The sequence below is a fragment of the Monodelphis domestica genome, chromosome 5 (genome assembly GCF_027887165.1).
Source record: "Monodelphis domestica isolate mMonDom1 chromosome 5, mMonDom1.pri, whole genome shotgun sequence".
In the NCBI taxonomy this organism is placed as follows: domain Eukaryota; kingdom Metazoa; phylum Chordata; class Mammalia; order Didelphimorphia; family Didelphidae; genus Monodelphis; species Monodelphis domestica.
The window spans coordinates 94,462,799-94,480,660 of NC_077231.1; the positions used below are offsets into that span (position 1 = coordinate 94,462,799).

The 17,862-nt window shown below is 42.6% G+C and overlaps 2 protein-coding genes across 5 annotated transcripts in view; both read left to right on the forward strand.

Moving 5' to 3' along the window:
* LOC130454712 (cilia- and flagella-associated protein 251-like) overlaps window positions 1-1,885 on the forward strand; it is a gene marked incomplete at its 5' end in the record, with an annotated part of 26,358 nt that extends 24,473 nt beyond the window's left edge. The window contains 2 exons of the mRNA XM_056800638.1: window positions 537-854; window positions 1,717-1,885. Coding sequence (XP_056656616.1) covers window positions 537-854; window positions 1,717-1,885 — 487 coding nt within the window. The remainder of the gene's footprint in view (window positions 1-536; window positions 855-1,716) is intronic.
* TMEM263 (transmembrane protein 263) lies at window positions 664-17,436 on the forward strand. Of its 4 annotated transcripts, XM_056798809.1 has the most exons (5): window positions 668-854; window positions 3,498-3,568; window positions 6,543-6,712; window positions 9,826-9,895; window positions 14,344-15,184. In XM_056798809.1, exons 4-5 carry the CDS (start codon window positions 9,832-9,834, stop codon window positions 14,628-14,630), a joined length of 351 nt encoding a protein of 116 aa, XP_056654787.1. In that variant the 5' UTR covers window positions 668-854; window positions 3,498-3,568; window positions 6,543-6,712; window positions 9,826-9,831; the 3' UTR covers window positions 14,631-15,184. The 4 variants fall into 4 exon arrangements, 3 of the variants coding, with proteins under 3 accessions (XP_056654784.1, XP_056654787.1, XP_056654785.1); XM_056798807.1 differs by lacking the exon at window positions 3,498-3,568; XR_008912144.1 differs by lacking the exons at window positions 3,498-3,568; window positions 6,543-6,712 and adding an exon at window positions 17,038-17,436 and having other exon boundaries at window positions 669-854; window positions 14,344-14,889.
* The last annotated feature ends 426 nt before the right edge of the window (window positions 17,437-17,862 follow it).

Here is a 17,862-nt window from a genome sequence, read left to right on the forward strand (position 1 = left end):
TTCTATTTTACTGATAAGGATTTTTAAGTCCCCGAGAAGGTAAGTGACCAGCCCAGGGTCACACAGCCAGGAAGTATCCTATCATAGGATCACAGATCTAGAGCTCTAGGGGCCTCAAAGGTCTTCTAATATAATCCCTTCCGTTTTACAAATGAGGGAAACTGAGGCTCAAAACTGTTAGTGAATTTGCTCAGGGTCCCCCAGGCTGGAAGAGTCGAGGGTTGGTTTCGAACTTTCAGCTCTCCTGCCTAGAGAGGATCTAATTCGCCTCGCCCCCTCGACCTCTCGGGGAAGATGAACCGCTCTTTGGTGGATTCGTTATTCAGGGACAGAGACCGTTAGTCGAGAACCTCTGTTACCCAGCAACGGTTCCCCACCCCTTTTCACTTAAGCTCTAGGGCAGAGACCGCAAAGGCTACGCCCCACCAAAGGCTGCACGCGCGTGTGAGCACAGGTGGTGGAGCGGTGGAGCAGGGAAAGATAAAGGGGGAGGAGGGGGGGAAGGGGAGGCTGCGCGTGCGCGCTCCTGTAGACAGGTACGCAACTGCGGGAAAGGCGCCGCTTGGGGGCGCGCACGCGCGCTCGCTCGCCGGAGCGGCTGCGGGAGCGAGCTGTGGCGGCGGCGGCGGCGGCGGCGGCGGCGGCGGCGCTGGGAGGAGTGAGAGGCTGGGGTGGGCGTGGGTCGGGGCGGGTGAGAGGCTGAGCGTGTGTCCGGGAGGAGGGCGGGCCGCGCGGGCGCCACGTCCGCAGCCCGAGCCCAGAGCCCCCGAGCCGAGCCGCCACCGTCGCCGCCGCCGGGGCCCCCAGGCCGAGCTGTCCCTGAGAGCGCCAGGAGCCAGGAGCCGGGCCCGAGGGTAAGTACGAGCTGGGGGCTTCCGGGAGGGCGGGAAGGCAACATCCCTTCTCCTGGGGAGCCCCTGCCTCCCGCCCCCAGGGTCCTCCATGCTTCCTCCATCGATGCCCTTTCTGTAGTCCCCCCATCCTTCAGGGGTACTCCATTTCCCTCCCCGGCTGTCCCCCCCCCATTATCCCTCCATTTTCTCTTCGTAGGCCCCCCATTTCTTCTTTCCCTGTGTCCCTCTTTCCCTCCCACTGTGGCTCCCTTTTTCATCCTCTAGTTCTCCTTCCACGGATCCTCATTTCCTCTCTTTTAGTAAGGATCTCCCCCTTTTCCTCCCAATAGCTCTCCCATTTCTGTTTTAGTGGGTCTCCCATTTTACCCCTCGTGGATTCCTCTTTTCCCCCGAGGGTTTCCATTTCCCTTTCAATGGGTCTCCCTTTTCCCTCTCTCTGGGGACCCCTCTCCCTTTCCATTCCCCTTCTATGGGTTCCCCATTTCCCTCCTTCATGGGTTTCTCCATTACCCCTTTATGAGTTTCCATTTCTCTCAGAGTCCGGTTCCCCCTGCCATTACCCCCTCGGGGTCCCCCATTTCCCTCCTCCCCTCTTTTCCCCTTTATTTCCTTCCATGGGTGTCTCACTTCCTCCTAAGGTCCCCCTTTCTCTCTTTTGTGCTCCCCCTTTTCCTCTCCCCGACCCGAGTGTCCTTCCAGCCCTCCTCTCCTCTCCTCTCCTTCCTTTGCAGACTTTGGCAGGGAGGGTGGGGACAGGCATGGTTCATACACCTGGAGATGGGGTTGTGGGGTAGGGGGGCGGAGAAGGTGCCTGTGCTTGCCTTCCCAGGACTCCTGACCTGGGGTCGGGACCCCCCTCCAGAAGTCCTCAGGCCAATGAGTTGTTCCCCCTGTCCTTGTGCCTCCTGAAGACACCCCTGTGTGAGGGGCGGCAACGTGGAGCCGCTGGGGGAGGAGGTGCCACGCTCAGCCTCCTGCTCGCTCCTCAGGTCATTTTCTGCCTGTCCTGCCACGTCACTGCCTTTCCTTGAGGAAAAAAAAAAAGACTTACCCAGGTCTCTGGAATAGAGGGAGCCTGCTGCCCTCAGTGGAGGCCCGAGGAACACCTGGATTTCCTTGCTAGCATCTCCCCTAGAAAGCCCTTTGGCTTAGTCACAAAGGAAATGAGGTTCCTCTTACTGGGGGCCCCAGTTCTTGACGTTGGCTCCTGCTAATAGACGTGGAGCAGGAGAAAAGTGTTGGGGGTGAGGACCAAAACCCTGCTGTGTCTGAATTGAGCCCTAAGTGAGCTGCAGAGCTTCCTGAGATCCGCTGGGGAGTTACTTTGCTTTGGTTCATTTTCCTCTTCTTTGATCCATGATGTAACAGGTAGACTTTTACCAACTCCACCAAATGGACCAGAATTCTGTAAGAAGCACTTGCAGTGTGGTCCAAGGAATTGAAGAACAGTCCTGATTATGATCACTCACTGATTGTGAGAAAGGAGGAAATCTCTATTTTTGTCTATCTGTTATTATTAAGATCACATTTTCCTACTTTAAGAAGCTGTCTGGAGCATTTCAGAGCCTTGCAATTTTGCTCAATAAGAAGACATTTTAAAAGTACATTATCAGCCTGGGCTCATCCCAGCATTTTTAGGTGAACTTTGTATTTATTGCTAGGATGCTGTTTCCATTCCACAGCAATGCTCTCTAGATTTCCCTGTCAGTCCTCACTGCCTCCACTCAAACACACTTTTTCTTATCTCCAGGCTGGCACTTTTTAGGTCCAGACTATTTTAAGACAGCCATCTCAACCCACTCTTGGGTGTTGAATGAATGGGCAGGGGCTACCTCAAAAAGCAATCTACAGGGAGAGTGTTTGGCCAACAAACATGATTTAGAGAACAAAGTGGGTGCTTTCAAGTATGCTTTCAGAAGGTGTGGATGTACTCCAGCACTGTGGAGATATTTTGGGAAAGCTCTTTGTATATTTGGCAAAATAGGCCAAAATTTTTTGAGTGAAGGGGAAGCAGTGTCTGTAAATCAGAACTGACCATTCATTTTATATTATACAGAAAAATGGGCAGTCCTTTCCTGTAGCCCTTTGGAGTTGATATTGTTTTAAATTGTACCTGCTATAATTAAGCTCTTGCATTTGCTAGCTAATACTTGTTTTCTGAAGAGAAGTGATACCAGTAGGGAAATTCCTTTGATTCATTATGCTATTTCATATGTAATTATTTGTCTAAAGTATAGTTTCTTTTTTGATATGAATTGAGTAAAATTTGTTAGATAAAGTTTGTTCTAGAAATTAAAAACTACATTGACTTAATTGTTTTCTACCAATATCCTTTTCTCTATGAAAAACAAAACAAAACAAAACCCTAACAAAAAGGACAATTCCCAAGAAGCCCTTGTTTATCTATTCCTATTTTTGGAATACATTGTCCCCTAGGGCATGCTGTTGTTCTCTCTTGCTCACTAGATTTGCCAGATGCTTTTTCTGGAGTGAATGTCCTAGATGGTAGACATTGCCATCAAACATACATATCCAATGGTAATCCTTTGGGCTTCTCTGATGATACCTAGGTAGGTAGTCTCTCCATCAGTGCCACCCATGATCACTTCATGCCTTCCATTTCTTTTTTGTGATCTTCCATAGATTCGACTCATTTCTTTTTACATTTAGAAGGTACTAGTATTGAAACTGGGGGACCTCCACCTCCTTTTCTGGTAAGTGACTTGCCCAAGGTAACTTACATTAAAATGCCCTGGGCATTTCTATGACTAGAAGTATTAGGAGGTGCTGACCAAATGGTTAAGGGTTCCTCTCTGGGAGCTCTGTATACATTTGAAATCACTTGGTGATTTTTTTTTTAAGGAAATGAATTTATAATAGTCTGTCCATATTTCAAGATCTAAGGTTAGAACTAATTACACCACAGGGAAGAATGTTTTGCACATTATTTGTGCTTATATTTGTATTCCCAAGACATTGTTTTCAGTGTCCTTAGTAAATTAAAGTGGGTTTGCATTTCCCTAGCTGAGGCCCAGCTCTGAGTCTCCTGTGCTCTTGGATCTAATCAAGGCAGCAGGCTAATATAAACTGAGGAGCCCAGAGCAGAGAATGTGGCTTCTAGGTGACAGAAGTAGTGAGAGTTATTCCTCTTCTGTACTGGAATGATTTTCCAGAAAAGGAAAGATCATAGGAAATCTCACCCCAAAGCCCATGTGTTGGAAAGAAGTTCAGAGGCATGGTTTATACCTAGTTGAAAACTGAAATTTTATAATCAGTGCACATTTAAGTTCTTTGAAAGTACAATTCTGAAGCAGGTGCTGGTCCATCAACTAAACTTGTTAAACTTCTTGTAGTCTAATTTAGGGGGGGAAAGTGTCCCAAGTGACTTTTGCTTATCTACCCAGGTTTATGGGTAGATAACCCCGTATGTACAAAGTGAACTTTTTAGATCTGGGCTCATAATCTTTTTTGTTTGTGGTCTGGACTCCTTTGTCAGTCTGAAAACCTATGAACTCCCAAGCATCATGCTTTTAAATGCAGGAAATGAAAGACAAAGGATTACAAAGGAAACCTATTATGAAAGTAAGTCATCAAGAAGTATCTTTTAAAAGCCATGTGTCCTTAGTAAATTAAAGTGGGTTTACATTTCCCTAGCTGAGGCCCAGCTCTGAGTCTCCTGTTCACTTGGATCTAATGCCTCAGTTTAGACCTCAGATTAAGAACTTAAATCTCAGAGGAATTTTAACATTAGATTTTTTTTGGTTCTTTGTTAATTCATGTGATAGTGCCACAGACCTAAACAGTGAAGTTTAAAATACTGTCATCTCTATCGGTGCTTATAGTCGAATACAGGATGAAAATATATAGAACATAAGACCTTAAAAAAAGAGGGGGAAAATGACTAGTTTAGTAAAATAGTATAGAAAAATTACAAGTTAATTTTTTGAGTGTCAGAAACTAAATGAACCATTTATGGTTGTATCTTCAGTGAATGCAGTGTAGGGGGGAGAGCAGTGACCTTGAAAAGGAGTCTTGGGTTGCACATCAACTTTTGGCACTTAGGGCTATATGGCCCGTGAGTGTGCTGCTTAGGCTTCATTTCCCTGATTTATAAAATGAGGTAGTTTGTCCTGTTAACCTTGACACTTCCTTCCAATTTTAAGATCTGGTGTCCTTTGTAATGAATGGCCAAATGCTAAAGAAACAGAAGCCATTATTTGGAAGAGGCCCAGTGGCAGAATGAAGGAATTGAAATCCGGATCCACCTGGCTTTGTGTCCGGTTCATGGTGGAAATTACTTAACCTTTACAATCTCAGTTTCTTCACCTCTAAAATGGGAATAATAATATGCCATCTACCACCATTGTTATTAGTTTGCATCAGTTCACTTCTGAGCATAACAGAGTAGAAAGAGAACTAGATTTAGGGGCAGAAGGTGGATCTATAGGAATGATTCAACTAATATGGCATGTGATTGGACGAGTCATTTGTTAACACCTCTGTAAAATGAAGGTTTGTACCAGGTCATCAAGGCAGCATCTCTAAAATTCTGTGATTTTGAGGAAGACTGCAGAGTTACCTGGAAGAATTTCCTGGGTACATTTTTTACCCTTACACTTGTGTATGATTTAAAAACAAACTCTTTAGAGAAGATTCACGGTGGAAGGGACTCAAGTTGCCAACTTATTTCATTTTCCTCAGCTGAAGAAGCAGCTGTCAATAAACATTTAACGTCAGACCCTTGCTAATGGCACTGCCCAGCCCCACCTTATATCAACTGTTCTCATCATGTGCCTGCAGTTAGATACCCAAAGCCCTCTCTTAAACATAAATTTAATGAAACTTAATGAAAATATAAGAGAGAGCTTGTAAATACTTTTTTATTAGCTAGTGTCTACTTTTTAGATCCGGATCCATCACCTAGGCTTTCACTGAATTGCTACTACATTAGTTTCTGTAACTCAAAACCTTGATGGACTTTGTATGTTAAATCCTTCTTTGACTAGAAGTATGCAAAGAAGTAAGACAAAGAATGCCCTTCCTTTGGAAGGAACTTTGCTTATTTTTCAGTTTTTAAAGCCCTTACTTGCTAACAACTCTTAGGGCAAACAGCTAGGCAATGGGGGTTAAGTGACTTGACCAAGACACACAGCTAGGAAGTGTCTGAGGCTAGATTTGAACCCAGGACCTCCCATCTCCAGGTGTGGTACTTTATCCACTGTGCTACTTAACTGTTCTAGGAACTTTAATTATGTAGGAAGAATAAAGTTTTTTGGGTGAAGATTTGGGATGGAGGTAGTAAAGTTAGTGGGAAAATGGGGTGATTATTAAAAATGTTTATTTTAAAACTCCTGCTAAATGTTTATGAGCTGGTGAGAGATTTTAAAGAGAAGGAAGTTTTATGTGTTGGTGTACATATAGACATGGGCTGTTTGGCACAGAAGTTTGGGGGGCAGGTAACTGTGAAATTCTGCTTTTTAACTTAGGCCAATATGGGAGTATTTAGCATGCCCATAGTCATTTGTTTGTTTTTATGATTTTCCTTTATTGTCTCCACTTTACATTTTGCACATAAGGTTAAATTGACTCAACCAAGGATTACCCTGAACTGAGAACTGAGTTCAGACTTGGTTTTCCTATGAGTCATCATTCATTCACTTTAGTGCAGAAAAACATTTCATTCCATAGATAGAGACAGCACTCATCATCAGCCATCATCCTGTCATTGGTCAAGCAAGGGACCAGATGAGAAAGTTTAATCATAACCAACTGCTCGTGGTCCACGGTTTACTGCTGAAAGTCTCCTCTTCCTCCATGAATGATCCTGCACTAACTCAAGGTTACATCATCTCTTCTATGTGAGCACCATTTCCAAGAGGCTTTTTCTCTGTGCATTTGATCAGTGGTAGCAAATAGAAACAGATAGGGGACGGCCAGGTAGCTCAGTAGATAGAATGCCAGGCCTGGAGACAGAAGGATACCTCCTAGCTGTGTGACCCTGTGCCAGTCACATAACCTCCATTGCTTAGCCCTTCCTGCTCTTCTGCCTTAGACCAATACATAGTATTGATTCTAAGATGGGAGGTAAGGGTTTAAAAAAGAAAAGAAATAGCCAGAAACCCACAAATTAACATGATCTGTGTGGTATGTTTATTTTGTTAAATATTTCTCAATTACATTTTAACCCGATTCTGCCATACTTGGGACTTTTGTGACGAGTGGGCCCAAGTTTGGCACCTCTACCTTAGACAGTCTTCTTGAGCTGTTGGGACTGAAAAGAGTTCATTAGCTGGGGGCATAGGCACGAATGAGAGACAAAGTCAGTCAACAGGAGACACAAGGAAAGGCAAAAAAGGGCCCTCCTGTCAAGGAGCTCACACACTAATGGGGGAATGACCTGGAGACTACAACATGAACCAAGATACATTCAGCTAAATTGGGAGAGGCCCGGAGGGGAGGAACTAATAAAGACTCTTTGTGGAAGATGGGATTTTAGCGGAGACTTGGAGGAGGCCTGCAAGGAGATGAGAAGGGTGAGTATTCCAGGCATGGAAGATAGCCACGAGAGTGCAGTGAGTAGGGAGCTGAAGCTTGTTCCGTGAGGAGGACAAGGGGCCAGACTATGAAGGCTTTAAAAGCCAAACCCAAAATTCTCCATTTGATGCTGGAGGTAACAAGAGGCTGTTAGAATGCATTGAATGAGGGGGTGGGGGAGTGACATGGTCAGTCAGTTTGACAGCTGAGAGGAAGATGGGCTTGGAGTGGAGAGAGACTTGGGACAGGGAGACCAGCCTGCAGTGGTCTAGGCATGGGCTGATGAGGGCCTGCACCAGGGGTGCTGGCGGCTCTGAGGAGAGAAATGGGAAGGCACATTTGACAGGTCTTGGCACTGGACACGAGAATGGGGAGTCCAGGATGACGCTAGGCTGTAAGGGTGGGGTTTGGGGGAAAAACAACGAGTTCAGCTTTGGACATATTGGATTGAAGATGTCTGTGGGACCTTCAGTCTGAGAAGTTGGAAATGCAAGGCATAGAGGCCATTGAGTCCATGGGAGTTGATGCGATCACTAAGGCAAATGGCATTGAGGGAGGAGAGAAGGCGGCTCAGGATAGAACTTTGGGAGTTCCCCGTTGTTGGGGAGTGTGGTCTGGATGTAGATCCAGCAAAGGAGCCTGAGAAGGACGTGTCTCACAGACGACTCGGGAGAGGACGGCGCCACAGAAACGGAGAGAATTGAGAGGAAGTCAGTGAATCAGAGGCCGTAGACCAAGATGGATGAGAAGTGAGGAAAGGGCATTAGAGTTACCCTATCAAGTGAGATGTTAGAATTATTTTCATTTGTGTTTATGACATATTGTCTTTGGAAGCTATTTGCAATAGTGTTGTTCAAGGGAGGGTTGTTGTCCTTTAGCTCTTTGGATAAGTCTCCACAGCTTTCACCAGCCAGCTTGTCTTTTCACTCCCAGATGTACATATTTCCCATATTATTTATTAATTAATCCTACTATGCTCTTCCCAATGTTCTAGATATAAAAGAATGAATAAAAAACCATTAGCTCCCATGTGTAAAGCATTGCGCTAAGGGCTGGGCATACCAGTAGAAACCTGAGAATAGCTGTGCCCTCAGAGAACTCACATTCTTATAGGGACAAACCGCACATGGAGGAGGCATCAGGGTTCTGGGCAGAACATCCAAGTCCCAGCTTCCAGCGGGCTGAAGGTAACAGCACGTACAGAATTACACATACATATGTTCAAGCTATCCTCAAAGTCTTAATGAAGTTTGAAGTGGACACAACTTAATCACAGTCAGGAATTTGAGGAGGGATAGAGACACCTAGCAATTGAAGAGATCAGGGAAGACTTCCTGAGGGAGGAGACAGCTGCAGAAGGAGATGATTCTGATAGGCAGAACCAAGGAAGTCATGCCTGACCATTCTAAACACGATGAACAACTCATGTCAATGTAGGGCAATGGGAGGTGGAATGGCAGCTCCTGGGGGGACAGCAGAGTCTGGTTTGGGAGTGACAGTGGAGAAAAGTTGACATTGTGCCTCTTTGGTCTGGGGCCTCAGAGCAAAGCATGTAATTGTTCAGAGTATAGTTTTTTTAAAAGGAAGAAAAAAAATCAGTGAAACTTATCCGCCATTGGAAAAAAAAGTGACTGTATCATGTGCTTAGTCTTGCCACGGATCCCGACCTGTGCCAGGGAGCAGGGGAGACATGGTCTCACATCTCCTCTTTGGGGCCTCATAAGAGAAAGCTGTCGACAAATGTCTCCCTGACCCTGCTCATTTTCTTTTCTCTATTCCATGCGCGTTATTGTTTTTTTTTTACCTTCATGTACCACAGCTTGCTTAGCCATTCCTTGGTCAGTGGGCAGTTACTTTCTTTCCTATTACTTGCTTTTACAGTGCTTCTAACTTTAGTTGTTTATGAAAACTTTCTTTTGTTAGTGACTTTCTTTGGTTATATGCCCAGTGGAATCTTGTGGCTGTAGACATTTTAATCATTTTATTTGCATAATTTAAAATTGCTCTCAACAATGGTTATATGATTTCACAGCTCCACCAACAATGTATTAGTATTCCTATTTCTGCATAAGCCTTCCATCATTGACTATTCCATTGGGTATAATTTAAAATATTTCACAGTTACCAAAATTTAGAGGGGCTGTTCTACTAGGTGGCTTAAAGTGTTTTTGTTGTTGTTTTTTATAAAGAGGCAGAAGAGTGGTAAGGGCTAGGCAATGGGGGTCAAGTGACTTGCCCAAGGTCACACAGCTGGGAAGTGTGTGAGGTCAGATTTGAACCTAGGACCTCCCATCTCTAGGCCTGACTCTCAATCCACTGAGCCACCCAGCTGCCCCTTAAAGTGTTGTTTTAAAAATAGATGGTTGATTATTTCTGAAATGGACTTTCCATTACAATATGAGATTATTCTATAATGCCTAATGTATATCTTTTCTAGGAGACCATGAATCAGACGGACAAAAACCAACAAGACATTCCTTCATATCTCATTGATGAACCACCAGAAGGTAACTGTTTTGAATTATTACTGTGGTTTTAGTGCTCTCTCTTGATCCAGGTTGCAGCCCACTCATGCCTTAGCCACCAGCTTAGTGAATTGATGGGTCTCCCATAGCTTGTCCTCAGTTGACCAGCCCTTTGAATGAAGCTGGGCTGCTTCCATGACAACAGACACAGCTCCCCCTGGGCCCTAGCTTTCCCTCTGATATTTAGAGCCCTCAGTTGTCTCCCCACCATCCATAAGAATGGAAACTCTCTTCTAGTTGGCCTTTGATCTTTTACATTTTAAAGTGGCTTAACTAGTCGCTGTGTATCCATTGTAACCAGAGATGTTTTTGACCTTGTGATAAGACAGCACAGCATTGTCAGTTATAGGGGCTTGGGCATCCACAGTGTCTTGTTGTTTACGGTGTACCCTCCAGAGTCTGTGGTTTCTGTGATGCCACAGATGGGGAGGGAAAGTTAATGAAGAATTTTTTAGTTGGAAGTCCCCAACAAAAAGATAGCCAGCAAGCAGAATTTTGTGGAAATGCCCCTCAGGTTTTCTGTGCTTTCTCATTCATGAGACTACAATTGGGATTTGCATCTATTGCATCCATTTGCTCCTTTGGGCTCTGCTTATGTTCCATTTCCAATCATCCCTTTTTTTGTCTTTCTCATTTTATTTATTGAATTGCATTGATTAGGCTGCACTACTTATTTAAGACATAAGCAGTTTTTATCCCAGCTTCTTCTAGAACTGACAGTCTAAGGGAACAGACTGGCATCATCAGGTAATTCCAGCGGCAACTGATACTGAGAAGCAGAGTCCTGCCCAGGGATCTTGGCAGCAGCTCTCTCATGGTGGCAGCAACACCAGCACTTTTGACCATATAATAATTTGTATCACGGAGCATTTTCTTTCGTTGTAATCAGAAAGTAGCTTTATTACCTAATTCTCACCTGTAGTTTATAAAATATTATTTCTGTGCATGAATTGCCTTTGCTATGCCCAGAAAAGATGTCAACTCTTGCACTTTTTTTCCCCTAGTGGAAGGAAGCAGTAATTTGGATGTTAAACATTGGATAGTCCACTTAGGGTTCTCTTAGTTAGCACAACAAGAATCTTTATTTCTGGGAAAAGAATCAGGTAGGGAAAGAGACAAAAGAAAGAATATGGTCTCTGAGAATTCATGTAGAAGGCTGCTTGGTGCCCACTCATTAAACAAGTCCTTTGAATTTCTCACATTGTATTAAAGAGCAAAAATGAGGTTGTTGGGCAGGCAAATAATTATTTTACCAAGTTTTTAAAAACAGGTTAGGGTAGGGATAAGGTCTGGACTTGGGATTTCACATGGGAAACTTCCTGCTAGTCTGTGCAGGTTGGCACTTCTGAGTGACCTTAGTTGTCTTTTCCTAGGGCACTATGGGATTGGTGACTGGCCTTGCGATGCATAGCCTGTCAGTTTGTATTGGAAGCAAGACCTAAAATAAGGTCTTCTGCCTCCAAGGCTAGCTCTGTATCCACCATGACATATTTTCTCTCTTTGAAAGATTTTTTCTTCAAATCTAAAAAGGAGAGAGAGAGAAGATTGACCAACTTGGTTGCTTTTGCTTAATAATGTTAATGGCTGCTATCTAGATTCATGGTCTATAAAGTGTTTTAGGTCCATATCTCATTAACTTTCAAAACAATCCTGTGAAGTAATTTCTCCACAGGTTCAGAAAAGTTGTTCTACAACCATTAAGCATTAGAGGCTGGATTTGAACCCCATACCATGCAGCTTTCCATTTGCTTGTGATAGAATGGATGGAGAAATCATTGACTTAGCTCCTGCTTTCCCTTCTTAGTCCTTTTTATAAATTAGATTTGGGCAAATGGAGGGGCAGTAAATAGTCATGAAGGGAAGACTAGGGATTTCATCTGAGAAAACTGACAGACTGTGAAAGCAAGGAAGAAAATGATGATAAAAAAGCCCAGTCCACCAGGCTGGGAAAGGAAGGAACATGGATTGGGTGCATTGTAGGGAATTTTTATAATTCACTATGTTGAGGGGTTCAATAGTGATCTGGTTTGATAAGGAAAAAGTATTTCATTCTTTCTCATCTCCAAATACTTGTAACAATTCATGTTTGAAATTCTCAGTGGAGAAGAAAACAGCACAAGTGGCAAGGCCTGTTTCATCTTGAGACCTAGGCTGTGGCTCTCTATTCTCTTAACACCAATTACCCTTCTTAGTTATAAGATAACTGGCTGTGATCATTCTCTGCCTCGTTAATATATTCAGATGTTGGCCCTTTCTCCCTCAGCTGATTAATGCAGTACTGAGCCAGTAAGATGTATATTATCTGTCCTTGGGATGGATCAGGCAGTTTGAACAAGAAAACTTGGTTAAGATGGGTTATGAGTAATTGTTTTAATATGTATTAGTTTGAATTAATAAGTGTTTTTATCCATAGCAGTAAGGAAGATTTTTTTTTTAAACCTTCACCTTCTGCCTTAGAATCAATACTATGTATTAGTTCCAAGACGGAAGAGTGCTAAGGGCTAGGCAAATGGGGTAAAGTGACTTGCTCCGGGTCACACAGCTAGGAAGTGTCCGAAGCTAGATTTGAACCCAGGATCTCCCATCTCTAGGCCTGACTCTATCCACAGAGCTACTGAGCTGCCCCTGGGAAGATTCTTTAATAAAGGATGGGGAGGGCATTTCAGGACCAATTTGTTTGTTGTACATGAGAAAATAATTATTTTCAGAGGGTTTTTCTTTTTCTCTTTTGAATAGTGTTATTTCCCCAAGAAGTCCTCCCTCTTTTTTTTTCTCTTCAATTAATCTCATTTTGTTAAGATAGTAACTTTTGCAAAATTCACCTTCCTTTGGGTTTTTGACCATATTTCCTTGTCTTAGATTAACTATGTGAAAAACATTTGTGTGCCTTTTAAATGTCTTCCTGTTGCTGTGTGTGTGTGTGTGTGTGTGCGTGCATGCGTGCATGCGTGCCTGCATGCCTGTGCACACAAAAGGGTATGGTATAACTAACAAAAGCAAAGTATGGATTTATCTGAGCCTTTGAACACAATGTAAAAGCAATAGGGAAGAGAAGTAGTGACTTAATTTCTTTAAGATTTATGTTTGAATTTAGGCCCTTATGGGCAGGACACATGCTAATTTGATGATATTAGAGGAAGACTAAGGATTTTGATACATCTTGGGTCACAAAATTTTAAAAGTGAGGAAACTTGTACCCAGGTATGGGTGGTTTGGGGTGGGGGTGGTCATGAGAACCCAGTTTCATAGAGCTAATTAGTGACCTTTTTGGGGGGTGGGGTGAGGATCCTTTGGACTCTTAAGACCCTTTAAGCAAAGTTTGTCTTTTATTTATTTATTTTTTTTTTTTACTTATTTGTCTTTTATTTATTTTATATATTTATTTATGCTCATTAAATGAGTGTGGCAGAAACTAGAACATTAACCCAAGAGGGAGTTTAGATTTTAGACCTGATTAAAATAACTCTGGGAAACTACCATAACTTAAGTCATAGAAAATTTGTTTTTATTTTCATGTTAGCCCTTTTAAAGCTATTAATACTTTACAGCTTAAACTTGAGTACTTAAATCGGTATAGAATGAAACCAAATGGCAGCACCCAGCATAGGACTTTACTGTATACTACTCCATAAATATTTGTTGAATTTTTGAATTTCCTAGTCCCAGGCAGCTTGAGGGGCTTCTAGTTAGAGCTCTCCCTCTTCCCTCCCTCCCTGCTCTCTCTCTCTCTCTCTCTCTCTCTCTCTCTCTCTCTCTCTCTCTCTCTCTCTCTTTCTCTCTCCCTCTCCTCCCTCCCTCTCTCCCTCCCTCCTTCCCTCTCTCCCTCCCTCCTTCCCTCCCTCTCTCTCTCTCTCTCCCTCTCCCCCCCTCCCTCTCTCCCTCCCTCCCTCCCTCTCTCTCTCTCTCTCTCTTCCTCTCTCCCTCTTCCCTCCCTCCCTGCTCTCTCTCTCTCTCTCCCTTCCTCTCTTCCTCTCTTTTTCTCTCTCTCTCTCCCTCTTCCCTCCCTCCCTGCTCTCTCTCTCTCTTCACTCTCTCTGTCTCTCTCTCTCTCTCTCTGTCTCTCTCTCTCTCTCTCTCTCTCTCTCTCTCTCTCCCTCTTCCCTCCCTCACTGCTCTCTCTCTCTCTCTCTCCCTTCCTCTCTCTCTCTCTCCCGCTTCCCTCCCTCCCTGCTCTCTCTCTATCTCTCTCTCCCCTCTCTCCCTCTTCTCTCTCTCTCTTCACTCTCTCTGTCTCTCTCTTTCTCTGTCTCTGTCTCTCTCTCCTTACCTTCCATCTTAGAATCTATACTGTGTATTGGCTCCAAGGCAGAAGAGCAATAAGGGCTAGGCAATGGGGGTCAAGTGACTTGCCCAGGGTCACACAGCTGGGAAGTGAGTTAATTTCTTTTAAAGTCTTTGACTTAGGTCTTCTGCACATTATCTCTCATTAGGTTCAATGAAAGACCATCCACAGCAACAGCCTGGCATGTTGTCCCGCATGACTGGTGGCATCTTCAATGTGACGAAAGGAGCCGTTGGCGCCACCATTGGTGGTGTGGCTTGGATTGGAGGGAAGAGTCTGGAGGTGACCAAAACAGCTGTTACCGCAGTGCCTTCCATGGGCCTAGGGCTGGTCAAAGGAGGGGTGTCTGCTGTGGCTGGTGGTGTCACAGCTGTCGGGTCTGCTGTTGTAAACAAAGTGCCCTTAACAGGAAAAAAGAAAGATAAGTCTGACTGAGAGAGAGAGAGAAAGGCAGAGGAGATGACCCTTGCTGTCCACAGCACTCCAATGCCAGTGGCCTTGAACTGCCAGGACGGGGACTACAACAAAGCCACTTTCTTTGGATGTTCCTTTTCTAAAGTGCTGTGTTGGAAGTACCGATGACTTTCATCTGAAAAGAGAAGATGCCAAGACTATCAGTTTGTGAAGGTTCATCAAACTTTGATTCCAGATTTTTAACTGGTGAAATGTTACACTCGTTCAGTAGTAACTGAAGGTATAGTATGTTTCAATATTTACTGTAAGTCTTTCAGTTCAGTTAAAAATGTGAAAATTACATTTAGTAGATAATCTTTGCCGTTCCATCCGTCTGATAATGTGCCAGGGGACTCATGACCCTTAAGAGAGCTGTAAACTCTATAAACTGTACCTTTGATGTGCCTAATAGTTTTGGATGTCTCTTAGTTTTTAAAAATTGTATTTTATTTAGGCTAAGAGGCATATTTTGCTCATTTAAGCTGGTAAGAAAGGAATTGGAGATGTTAAGAAGTAAACTTTTATGTGATAATCTCTGAGCGCTAACTCTTATCTTTGGTTAGATATGCATTATGTTCATTTAATCATTGATGCCTTACAAGAGGACATGTTTTTTGATGCCCTAAATATCAGTGCAGTTCTTAACTTTTGACTATTACAGTTCACAGGGGAAATTAAGACTTTTTTCATTTAAAAATCTCAGGAGTATTTAAATAAAGGCACCTCTTGTTGCCAGCAGATAAGAATTCACTGTCTGCCACTTACCAAAAATTAAAGGGTAGACAAATTGAATATTTAAGCCCATGTTCCACAATCTCCAGAGTAAAGTGGACCTTGTAGTGCCTAAAGAAAACATTTCTTAACTGTTAGAAAGTCATATTGGATGAGTTTTTATTAAGAAGTGTAAAAGGTGTAATGGACAACTTTTATAGTTGTTCTTTAAGAATTAGCTGCAGCAAGCATGATAGATACACAATTCTTCACTCCTATTAAAAAACACCTGTAAGGCAGTCTTAAATCACAGTAGTACTACCACTGATTTTAAGGATATTGCAAAAGCACCAGTTTTTTGAGAACTGCTTTTTGACTCTCCAAGTGAGTTTGAGGCATGAAATGGGTATAAATGCTTCCTTTTAGAGGATTTGTACATACAGAATACAAGATAAATTCTAGGCCATAAGATATATAAAAGCTTCCCATCATTTTCCCTTCCATTTTTTCCTTTAAATTTTCAGACAGCAAATACTTTTCTTGTTAGTAAAATACTAGTTTTACATATCATATAGGCCTATTCATTGTGCTTTTGTCTCCCAAGAATGAATGAATTTTAACATTGACTGTTCTTACTAAATTGTTTCATGAAAACAATCAAACTAAGTAAAATATCTATTCGACATTATCCAAGGATAAGATCATCTAGATGTTTCAGTGGTTAACTTCACACTTGAGTCTGATAATGTCCCTGATGTTAGTGCTTTGGTCCTATGTCAGAATCCTACACCTCGGCCATCCTTTGGGCTTAACTTGTGGACTTCATGTATGTAGTGTGTTCAAGTGATATCCAAGGAAACTTGACCCAAATCCCTTCAAGATCTGGAGTTCAGTGTTTGTTTACACTTATGTAGTTTACCTTAGTGTGTGTCTATACATGGTTTGAGGATTGTGTTCCTTAATAGGTGAGCTTTTTTTTCTTTTCCTTCTTTTTAAGCTTTCATCAACACCATCACAGTTAAGTGAATCTGTAACGTTCCATGAAAACTCTCTATTGGACACTATTAAGACTGAAGTAGAGAGTTCAGCCCAATCTATCAGGAGTTAAATGATAACTTGCCATGAGGGGAATTAGGATGTACTCAGTTGTTACAACTTTCTTTGCAAGCACTATAGTTTAAAAGCTTTTGGAAAATGAGAAGTGAACACTATTGTATTGGCTGAAGAAAATCTATATTGGCCAACTTATTTACTGCTATTGGGGAAATTGTTTTCTGCTTACCTAATAGTTTATTTTATTCCTAATTTATCTTCTGCAAACATAATATTACTTCAATGCTTTGTACCTAAATTTCTCTTAAACGTAGAATTTTAGGCTTTTTTTGCATATGTCCTTAATTGTGCTTGTCTCTTAACATTTTTTTTGCAGTAAAAAGTGTTGAAATTTCCTTCTATGGAAAAGTCATCCCCCTTTTGTACTATATTGTAAAACTTGGTTCATGTTCTTACCTTCAAGTGTGTTAAGTCATTTACATATATTTTGGGGAAGAGCTTCCAAATAAGGTAGCAGAGCAATGCAACGGTATGGTTAGTGTAGAGGTTTGTGTTGGAATGAACTTGCCAGTTGATAATGTGTACAACTACATACTTGATGTTTTATTCCAATTTATTTACATAGACTAGCAATTTGACCTGTTAAACAGGAGGAGCTCATTTCAAGAAACTAAGGACATTAGACCTGGAGGCATCTGTCGTTTGTGATTGGATAGCTCAAATAACCCAACTTGTTGAGTGGGCATTTGGAAGAATGAAGATGCAGAACGTGTGTGGCCCACCTGAATGACTGAGACAATAATGTTAAAGTGGTGTGCAGTAAATGCTGACATCCTGGATCTAGGATGGAGGGACTTGACAGCTGAAAAGAACTGCTAACTGATGAAGGTTTAATACAAAAGGCGATGGGAAAGAGAACTCAGATGTGAATAGATGAGGAAAGCACTCGGATCTGCAAAAGATGAAATGTTTCATAAAGACATAAGGAAATAAAAATAATTTCAAAAAAAGGTTTTTAAGGAATTCTCTTTTCCTCTCATTTGGGCTTTTGCCAGCATGTAGTAGCCAATGTTGTCTTGTATTAACTTTAGGTCATAATGTGCTTTGGAGAATGTAAATCGGGATTTTAAGGAGACAGTATCCTCATTCTGATAACCAGTTTGAAGGTAAAAATGTGTAAGAAAACAGTAATCTTATGGTCCCTAAAATTGTCATTCAAGAACAGGCCCCTTTTAAAGGCCTGGAGTCAGTACAAGGAGTCCTTGCTCCTCCCCCTTCAGACCTGCTCTGAATCAGGCTTCTTTCTAGCTTCCAGCCTAGACTCTTGAGGAAGGTCTGGATCATTGAATCAGATCATAGAACTGAAGGGGGGGAGAACCATAATTCTCTCCTTTAACATACGAGGAAACTGATGAAGAATGGGATAGTGTTCCATTAACCATTCATTCAC